Source organism: Bufo gargarizans, chromosome 1 (assembly GCF_014858855.1).
Source record: "Bufo gargarizans isolate SCDJY-AF-19 chromosome 1, ASM1485885v1, whole genome shotgun sequence".
NCBI lineage: Eukaryota > Metazoa > Chordata > Amphibia > Anura > Bufonidae > Bufo > Bufo gargarizans.
In genome coordinates this window covers 719,992,827-720,003,867 of record NC_058080.1, presented here as the reverse complement: position 1 = coordinate 720,003,867, position 11,041 = coordinate 719,992,827, and the positions used below count along the sequence as shown (strand labels likewise).

Sequence of the window (11,041 nt, the reverse complement as noted above, 5' to 3'; positions counted from 1 at the left end):
GACTTATACTCCTTCAAACAGGCCACTGGACAAAGCGCCGGCGTAGACAGAAAACAAGAATAGGACACCGACTTGATGTTAGTCTTAGTGCGTTGGGAGATGTTGAACATGACACCCTCAGGAGAGAAAGACCTGGCGTCATGATCAAGGGCCCTAACATCAGAAACCCTCTTACAGGAAATGAGGCAAAAGAGCGTCAATAATTTAGCCGACAGTTGACGGAGGGAGAGATCCGGGTTATCCGGCCAAGCGGAGAGGAAGGAGAGGACCAAAGAGACATCCCACGTTGTAGTGAAGCGTGGTCGGGGGGCAAGCCAAACGAGAGCCACGCAACAAACGAGAAGCAGAAGGATGCTGGCCCGCAGGGACACAGTCGAATCCCTGATGAGTGGAGGAAATAGCCGAGCGGAAGAGGTTGATAGTCCTATTGGCTCTCCCCGCTTCAAAAAGGGAAGTAAGGAACTGTAAGAGTTGAGTCACAGGCGCCAAAATGGGATCCAGGTCCCGCTCCAAGCACCAGCTAACCCAAGTTCCCCAGGCTGCCCGATAAGATTTTCTGGTGCCGGGAGCCCAAGCGTTGTCCAGGAGGCGTCTAGTTGCATCCGAAATACCTTCAACCTTTCCGGGCGTCCTGAGATTCGGCATGCCACTGAAGCGAGCCGTCGATCAGCAGAGGATGGTGTATGCCTTGAGGTCCGTGGAGAAGATTCGTCTGACACGGAAGGAGTAGAGGCACGTCCACTACAAGCTCCAGGAGGATTGGGTAGCAGGCTTGGGTCACTCAAAAGGGGACCACCACCACCAATTCCACCTCCTGACGACGAGTCTGTAACAGCATCCTTGGAATCATAGCAAAAGGTGGAAACGCGTAATGCAGAGCAGTCGACCAGTCCTGAAGGAATGCATCCACCACTTCCGCCTCCGTATCCGGACGCCAGCTGAAGAATCGGGGAAGCTGAGCATTGAGTTGCAAGGCAAAGAGGTCTATGGTAAAAGGACCCCAGACGTCCAACACTGTAGAAAACACCTCCGGTGCCAGTCTCCAATCGCTGCCATCCGCAAAGTATCGGGAGCTCCAATCCGCCCGGTAGTTGTGTAAGCCCGGGAGGTATTCCGCCTGCACCATGATGTCCCTGGATAGGCAGTAGGACCAGAACTCTTTCGCCAGGCGCGCCAAAGTTGCCGATTGGGTTCCACCCAATCGATTGACATAGCGGACTTCCTGATATAGGGGCCGTCTGGGGAGGGACGATGGTTACTATGGTTACATTGTTCTTTATGTAAATTTCTTTGCTGCTATTGGTGGACAGTAAAGAAAGAGATAGCAATAGGAGCCTCTGTGTCTTGCTGTAAAACTCAGGATCAGTACAGGATAAGTAATGTATGTACACAGTGACTCCATCAGCAGAATAGTGAGTGCAGCTCTGGAGTATAATACAGGATGTAACTCAGGATCAGTACAGGATAAGTAATGTATGTACACAGTGACTCCAACAGCAGAATAGTGAGTGCAGCTCTGGAGTATAATACCGGATGTAACTCAGGATCAGTACAGGATAAGTAATGTAATGTATGTACACAGTGACTCCACCAGCAGAATAGTGAGTACAGCTCTGGGGTGTAATACAGGATGTAACTCAGCATCAGTACATGATAAGTAATGTAATGTATGTACACAGTGACTGCACCAGCAGAATAGTGAGTACAGCTCTGGGGTGTAATACAGGATGTAACTCAGGATCAGTACAGGATAAGTAATGTAATGTATGTACACAGTGACTCCACCAGCAGAATAGTGAGTACAGCTCTGGGGTGTAATACAGGATGTAACTCAGGATCAGTACAGGATAAGTAATGTAATGTATGTACACAGTGACTCCACCAGCAGAATAGTGAGTACAGCTCTGGGGTGTAATACAGGATGTAACTCAGCATCAGTACATGATAAGTAATGTAATGTATGTACACAGTGACTGCACCAGCAGAATAGTGAGTGCAGCTCTGGAGTATAATAAAGGATGTAACTCAGCATCAGTACATGATAGGTAATGTAATGTATGTACACAGTGACTGCACCAGTAAAATGGTAATGAAGCTCTGAGGTATAATACAGGATGTAACTCAGGATCAGTACAGGATAAGTAATGTAATGTATGTATACAGTGACTGCACCAGCAGAATAGTGAGTTCAGCTCTGGAGTATAATACAGGATGTAACTCAGGATCAGTACAGGATAAAGGTACATTCACATGACAGTATGTTTCATTCGGCAATTTTGCAGGTCAGATGCGGACCCATTCATAAAAATAAAAAATAGATAACATGTCCTATTCTTGCCTGCAATTGTGAAAAAGAATCTTAGGGCTGGCCGTTCCATTCAGCAAAATGTGGAACACACACCGCCGGTATCTGTGTTTTGTGGATCCGTAATATGTGAACTGCAAAACACCTACGGTCATGTGAACGTAGCCTAAATAACATTTGTACACAGTGACATAAAAAGTTATGTCACAGTGACAAAACAAAAAACGTTGCTGTTCTTTTAAGAGGTTTGCAGAGACTTTTAAACTGATGACGTATCCTCCGTAGACGTCATCAGTATCTAATCAGATGTTTGAGAATGCACCGGTGCTTGCAGTAGTGCCGCAGCCTTTTCTCAGCTCACCAAGCACAGCGCCATCCATTGTATAGCGGATGTACTTGATATCACAGCTCAGCCCCATTCACTTCTATGGAGCTGAGCTGTGCCTAGGACACGTGACCGATAAATGTGACGCCACTGGCCTAGGAAACGCTGAGAGAACTGCGAGCACCACTGCCTCCTCAAAAAGCTGATCCACAGGGGTCCTGGGTGTCGGATCCCCACCGATCAGATACTGATAACCTGTGCAGAGGATAGGACATCAGTTCAAAAATCTAGGAAAACCCTTTTAAGGCATTTTCAGGCCTGGTCAATAAGGGGTTAAGGTTTTTTTATTTTTTTTATTTCAGGTGATATTTTTTGGGTTGAGCATAGACTTAGGCTTCTTTCACACGGGCATCATGGATTTGGGCCGGATAAGATGCGGGTGCGTCGCGGGAAAATGCGCAATTTTCCTGCGCTAGTGCAAAACATTTTAATGCGTTTTGCATGCACGTAAGAAAAATTGGCATGTTTGGTTCCCAAACCCGAACTTCTTCACAGAAGTTCGGGTTTGGGTTAGGTGTTGTGTAGATTGAATTATTTTCCCTTATAACATGGTTATAGGGGAAAATAATAGCATTCTGAATACAGAATGCATAGTACAATAGGGCTGGAGGGGTTAAAAAAATAATAATTTAACTCACCTTAATCCACTTGTTTGCGCAGCCCGGCTTTTCTTCTTTCTTCTTCTTTGCTGTGCAGGAGGAAAAGGACCTGTGGCGACGTCACTGCACTTATCACATGGTCGTCACATGATCCATCACCATGGTGATGGAACATGTGATAGATCATGTGATGAGCACAGTGATGTCATCAAAGGTCCTTTTCCTCCTGCACAGCAAAGAAGAAGAAAGAAGAGAAGCCGGGCTGAGCAAACAAGTGGATTAAAGGGAACCTGTCACGGGGATTTTGTGTATAGAGCTGAGGACATGGGTTGCTAGATGGCCGCTAGCACATCCGCAATATCCATTCCCCATAGCTCTGTGTGCTTTTATTGTGTAAAAAAACTGATTTGATACATATGCAAATTACCCTGAGGTGAGTCCTGTCCCTGACTCATCTGACATACAGGACTCATCTCAGGTTAATTTGCATATGAATCAAATAGTTTTTTTTACACAATAAAAGCACACAGAGCTATGGGGACTGGATATTGCGGATGTGCTAGCGGCCATCTAGCAACCCATGTCCTCAGCTCTATACACAAAATCCCCGTGACAGGTTCCCTTTAAGGCGAGTTAAATTATTTATTTATTTTAACCCCTCCAGCCCTATTTTACTATGCTACTATTTTCCCTTATAACAAAAATAATAATGACCGGGTCCCCATCCCGATCATCTCCTAGCAACCATGCGTGAAAATCGCACCGCATCCGCACTTGCTTGCGGATGCTTGCGATTTTCACGCAGCCTCATACACTTCTATGGGGCCTGCATTGCGTGAAAAACGCACAAAATAGAGCATGCTGCGATTTTCATGCAATGCACAAGTGATGCGTGAAAATCACCGCTCATGTGCACAGCCCCCTAGAAATGAATGGGTCCGGATTCAGTGAGGGTGCAATGCGTTCACCTCGCACATTGCACCCACGCGGAGATATCGCCCGTCTGAAAGAGGCCTTATTCTTCCATTTTTATGTCATTACATTACAGCATTATTTCTTTGTCAGTCCTCGCCCTCCCATTTCCCGCACTGACGCGGTAATATAAAAGCGCTGAGTCTGTTATAACCCGTCATAAACTATAATTGCTGTTCATGGGGCAGACGAGAACATTTGAGTCAGTGGAGGGTGGAACACACGTTAGGAGATGTAATAATAATCATAAGGAAATATGATTAGGGAAAAATCTGAGGGATTCCCCAGAAAGATAACCTATGTGACGTGGAGCGCCGCCGGCGGGTCTGTAACTTCACACAGGGAGTTCAGTGGAGTCCATCAGACCATAGAAAAGTAATAGCGTAATAAAACCGGGACAAAGGAAAAACCCACAAAACGTAGCTACTCTATAATAGTGGCCACTCCTCAAAATTCAGGACAAGCCGCCCCTTAGACCATTCTGGAATTTCCCGAATGGCCACAGCAAGCCCCACTCCTTCTGCAGCACGTGCTCAGGGGCTTACATGCCGCCATATATCCTGTATGCTGATAAATCTCTCCTATAATTCCATATATAACGCACTAGTCCATTATAATTATTCCTACCGCCAAATCGGCTCCGATCCACTAGGACAGTCCCAGATTTCGGTGGCTGTCCCATGGTCCCAGGACGGCTGAGGTATGTCTCAATTTTAACTATTGAGCATGGTTAAGATGGCCTTTTCACGCTTAAATGGATGTGGTAAGTATGATTTTTTTTTTTACCGCCATTTCAGGGGAAATTGATTGAAGCACAAGGAAATTCGGCTTCGCGTCTAGTCGAATTTTCCCTGAAATTCGGATCAAAATCCACTTCGGTTTCTTCGATTCGTTCATCGCTACATATGACATACTTGTCCGAATGTAAAGGATTTAGAGTCTCCCTTGCATACACATAGGAGGAGGGAGAACACTTCTCATGCTTGAATTTTTTTGCAAAAAAAACATAAGTGACATGGCCAGGACATGAGAAAGTGTCGCCCTAAGGCACCAGTATTGGTTCTGCTATATGTGACTGCCCTCTAATGGTCATATGGAAAACTGCAACTAACGTAAAACTACAGATGTGAAACTTCAGGATATCCAGGTGCGTAGCTACAGGGGGTGCAGAGGTAGCAATCGTACCCACGCCCTGGTGCCTCGGGGGCTCAGAGCAAGATGAGCTTTGTGTAATGACAAAGGGAAACCGAAATTGGAGGAATCACCATTTTAATTTACTCTGTATATCTTAATAAGGCATATGGAAAGAAGTTGCTCAAAGTGGACAATCCCTTAAAGGGGATGTCCAGGATTAGAGAACCGTGGTTGCTTTCTTTCAAAAACAGTGCCACTCCTGTCCACAGGTTGTGTGTGGTATTACAGTTCAGCCCTATTCACTTCAATAGAGGCAAGCTGCAGTACCCCGGACACAGCAGGTGTGGCGCTGTTTTTGAAAGAAAGTAGCCTTGTTTTACCAATAAAGGACGGACAATTTAAAGGGGTTGTGTCATATCAGACAGTGGGGGCATATCGCTAGGATATGCCCCCCATTGTCTGATAGGTGCGGGTTCCACCTCTGGTAGCCGGCAAAGTCCCGGAGGGTGCCCTCCATTTATTTCTATGGGGTCGCTGAAAATAGACGAGCACTGACTCTGCTATTTCCATCAGCCCCATCGAAATGAATAGGAACCGTGGCCGGAATCTATAGGGATTCTGAAAATAGCCGAGCGGCGGACCAATAGGAAGGCTTGGTGGTGGCTGGACCCGGCACCGCCGACCCCCACTTTTCCGGCCTTGTGTTCGGCCTAATTTAAGACAACCCCTATTGTCTGAAGTGGGAATACCCCTTTAAGGTACCCACAGACATAAGACAAATGATGCATGGGCGGACACAGACAGCAGAGGGCCCCTGTGCAAAGAATGTACCTGGGCCTCCCCTGTCCCCAATCACACATACAAATATAAACATATACATGCAAATAAAAAACATCTTGTTAAGGCTCCATTCAGACGTCCGTAGTGCATTGCGGATCCGCAAAACACCCGGCCGTCACCTCCATAGAAATGCCTATTCTTGTCCGCAATTGCAATTTTATTTTTCCTTTCTCAATATAGGTGCGGGTCCCAGCAGTGGGACCCACACCTACAGACGTGGACAAAATTGTTGGTACCCTTTGGTCAATGAAAGAAAAAGTCACAATGGTCACAGAAATAACTTTAATCTGACAAAAGTAATAATAAATTAAAATTCTATAAATGTTAACCAATGAAAGTCAGACATTGTTTTTCAACCATGCTTCAACAGAATTATGTAAAAAAATAAACTCATGAAACAGGCATGGACAAAAATGATGGTACCCCTAGAAAACACAGAACATAATGTGACCAAAGGGACATGTTAATTCAAGGTGTGTCCACTAATTAGCATCACAGGTGTCTACAACCTTGTAATCAGCCATTGGGCCTATATATATGGCTCCAGGTAATCACTGTGTTGTTTGGTGATATGGTGTGTACCACACTCGACATGGACCAGAGGAAGCAAAGGAAAGAGCTGTCTCAAGAGATCAGAAAGAAAATTATAGACAAGCATGTTAAGGCTCCATTCACACGTCCGCAATGTGTTTTGCAGATACACGGAGCCACGGATCCGCAAAACACGGAAAGCGGCAATGTGCGTTCCGCATTTTGCGGACCGCACATTGCCGGCACTAATAGAATATGCCTGTTCTTGTCCGCAATTGCGGACAAGAATAGGACATGTTCTATTTTTTTGCGGAAACGGAAGCACGGATGCGGAAGTGCGGATCCGCAAATGTGGATGCGGACAGCACATTCCGGCCCCATTGAAAATGAATGGTTCTGCACCCGTTCCGCAAAATTGCGGAACGGATGCGGATCCATTTTGCGGACGTGTGAATGGACCCTAAAGGTAAAGGCTATAAGACCATCTCCAAGCAACTAGATGTTCCTGTGAGTACAGTTGCACATATTATTCATAAGTTTAAGATCCATGGGACTGTAGCCAACCTCCCTGGACGTGGCCGCAGGAGGAAAATTGATGACAAATCTAAGAGACGGATAATCCGAATGGTAACAAAAGAGCCTAGAAAGACTTCTAAAGAGATTCAAGGTGAACTTCATGCTCAAGGAACATCAGTGTCAGATCGCACCATCCGTCGTTGTTTGAGCCAAAGTGGACTACATGGGAGACGACCAAGGAGGACACCATTGTTGAAAACGAATCATAAAAAAGCAAGACTGGAATATGCCAAACTACATGTTGACAAGCCACAAAGCTTCTGGGAGAATGTCCTGTGGACAGATGAGACAAAAATCGAAGTTTTTGCCAAGGCACATCAGCTGTATGTTCACAGACGAAAAAATGAAGCATATCAAGAAAAGAACACTGTCCCTACTGTGAAACATGGAGGAGGCTCTGTTATGTTCTGGGGCTGCTTTGCTGCGTCTGGCACAGGGTGTCTTGAATCTGTGCAGGGTACAATGAAATCTCAAGACTATCAAGGAATTCTAGAGAGAAATGTACTAGCCAGTGTCAGAAAGCTTGGTCTCAGTCGCAGGTCATGGGTCTTGCAACAGGACAATGACCCAAAACACACCGCTAAAAACACCCAAGAATGGCTAAGAGGAAAAAATTGGACTATTCTAAAGTGGCCTTCTATGAGCCCTGACCTCAATCCTATTGAGCATCTTTGGAAGGAGCTGAAACATGCAGTCTGGAAAAGGCACCCTTCAAACCGGACACAACTGGAGCAGTTTGCTCATGAGGAGTGGGCCAAAATACCTGCTGAGAGGTGCAGATGTCTCATTGACAGTTACAGGAAGCGTTTGATTGCAGTGATTGCCTCAAAAGGTTGCGCAACAAAATATTAAGTTAGGGGTACCATCATTTTTGTCCATGCCTGTTTCATGAGTTTATTTTTTTACATAATTCTGTTGAAGCATGGTTGAAAAACAATGTCTGACTTTCATTGGTTAACATTTATAGAATTTTAATTTATTATTACTTTTGTCAGATTAAAGTTATTTCTGTGACCATTGTGACTTTTTCTTTCATTGACCAAAGGGTACCAACAATTTTGTCCACGTCTGTATAAGACAATGGGTGCATATCCTAGAGATATGCCCCCGTTGTCCATGATGAGATAACCTCTTTAAGCCCAGATATATGCCCCCTCACAGTACTTATGCCCAGATATGTGCCCCTTCACAGTACTTATGCCCAGATATGTGCCCCTTCACAGTACTTATGCCCAGATGGGGGGGACTATGGTGTGGGATTGTATGATGGGGGGACTATGGTGTGGGATTGTATGATGGGGGGGAACTATGGTGTGGGATTGTATGATGGGGGGGAACTATGGTGTGGGATTGTATGATGGGGGGGAACTATGGTGTGGGATTGTATGATGGGGGGGAACTATGGTGTGGGATTGTATGATGGGGGGAACTATGGTGTGGGATTGTATGATGGGGGGGAACTATGGTGTGGGATTGTATGATGGGGGGGAACTATGGTGTGGGATTGTATGATGGGGGGAACTATGGTGTGGGATTGTATGATGGGGGGGAACTATGGTGTGGGATTGTATGATGGGGGGGAACTATGGTGTGGGATTGTATGATGGGGGGGAACTATGGTGTGGGATTGTATGCGGGGGCCCCGTATAATATTGGATGCGGGGGGGGGCCCGTATAATATTGGATGCGGGGGGGGGGGCCCGTATAATATTGGATGCGGGGGGGGGCCCCGTATAATATTGGATGCGGGGGGGGGGGGGGGCCCGTATAATATTGGATGCGGGGGGGGGGGGCCCCGTATAATATTGGATGCGGGTTGGGGGGCCCCGTATAATATTGAATGCGGGGGGGGGGGGCCCCGTATAATATTGGATGCGGGGGGGGGGGCCCCGTATAATATTGGATGCGGGTTGGGGGGCCCCGTATAATATTGGATGCGGGGGGGGGGCCCCGTATAATATTGGATGCGGGGGGGGGGGCCCGTATAATATTGGATGCGGGGGGGGCCCCGTATAATATTGGATGCGGGGGGGGGGGCCCGTATAATATTGGATGTGGGGGGGGGGGGGCCCCGTATAATATTGGATGCCGGGGGGGGGGGGGGGGCCCCGTATAATATTGGATGCGGGGGGGGGCCCGTATAATATTGGATGCGGGGGGGGCCCCGTATAATATTGGATGCGGGGGGGCGCTGTGTGATTTTGTTTGCGGGCTGCTATCTGGGGGGCCACGTTGTATGTCACATGTTTTACTGAATAGAACAGGTCTCCATCTTCTCCGCACCCGATATTTATTCTTATATATTTTCTACTGTACAAGTTACTGTTTAATAAAAACTTATTGTTGAACCCCAAAAAAAGGTATTCTATATATTTATGTTCATTTCTCTATTTTTATTATTTTTTATTGCAGTTCTGCTGTATTCTCGGCGCTTGTAGCTGTGCATAGAGACGGGCGCAGACGTCTGTAATGGTCAGTGTTGAGTGAAGCTTCCGATGCTTCATTCAAAACTTGTGAGTAATACTGTGCAGTGATTCGTCTCCGTACAGTCTTAGAATGTATGGGCTCCGAGGAGCCAAAGTCAGTTATTCACAAAGTTGCGCAAGACCCCATTGAATAACTCGGCTAGTGGATTTTTAAAGTGGAAAAACACTTTGACCCTGGGTTCACACCTGAGCGTTCTGAAAGGAGCGTTCTGTATGCGCGATTGTACCGGCGTTTGCAATCGCGCATACAGAGACAAGCGAACGCCCATTGTCGCGCGTTCCCGAAAGTCTATGTACGAGAACGCGCGAAAAAACGCCCCAAAGAATCTCAAGAACTTTTTTGAGCGTAAGGCGTTTTACAGCGCGTTCAAACGTGCTGTAAAACGCTCAAGTGTGAACCATTCCCATAGGGAAGCATTGGTTTTCATGTGTTGAGCGTTTTACAGCGCGTTTCAACGCGCTGTAAAACGCTCAGGTGTGAACCCAGCATAAAACTTTAAAGGGTTTCTACTAGGGCTGCAGCTAACGATTATTTGAATAATCGATTAGTTGCCGATTAATTTCTACGATTAATCGAGAAAAACGACAAAATTACAAAACAGAGAGGTTTATATGATCTTACTTGAAAAATTATGTTCAAAGGCCATATTAAAACAAATTGTGGACGACACTATTATGGGGGATCTGTGGACGACACTATTATGGGGGATCTGTGGATGACACTATTATGGGGGATCTGTGGACGACACTATTATGGGGGATCTGTGGACGACACTATTATGGGGGATCTGTGGACGACACTATTATGGGGGATCTGTGGGCGGCGCAGTTATGGAGAGGGGGATCTGTGGGCGGCGCAGTTATGGAGAGGGGGATCTGTGGGCGGCGCAGTTATGGAGAGGGGGATCTGTGGGCGGCGCAGTTATGGAGAGGGGGATCTGTGGGCTCCTGTAACAGCCAGGCAGAGCGGACGGCGGCGTAACGTCACTCACTCACGTGACGCACCTGCTCCGCCCACCTCATGAATGAAGGAGGCGGAGCAGGCGTGTCACGTGAGTGAGTGACGTTACGCCGCCGTCCGCTCTGCCTGGCTGTTACAGGAGCGTCATTGTAAAAAGGTAAAATAAAGATGCAGCGACCGCCCGCCCGCATAGCAACGAATCAGCGATTATTCGATAACTGGATTCGTCGACAACGAATCCAGTTATCGAAT

General features: G+C 46.7%; 1 protein-coding gene across 1 annotated transcript in view; it reads left to right on the top strand.

Annotated features, from left to right (window-relative positions):
- The first annotated feature begins 871 nt into the window (after window positions 1–871).
- LOC122930099 (mucosa-associated lymphoid tissue lymphoma translocation protein 1 homolog) overlaps window positions 872–11,041 on the top strand; it is a 53,987-nt gene continuing 43,817 nt past the window's right edge. The window contains exon 1 of the mRNA XM_044283452.1: window positions 872–989. Within this exon, the coding sequence (XP_044139387.1) occupies window positions 872–989 (118 nt within the window). The remainder of the gene's footprint in view (window positions 990–11,041) is intronic.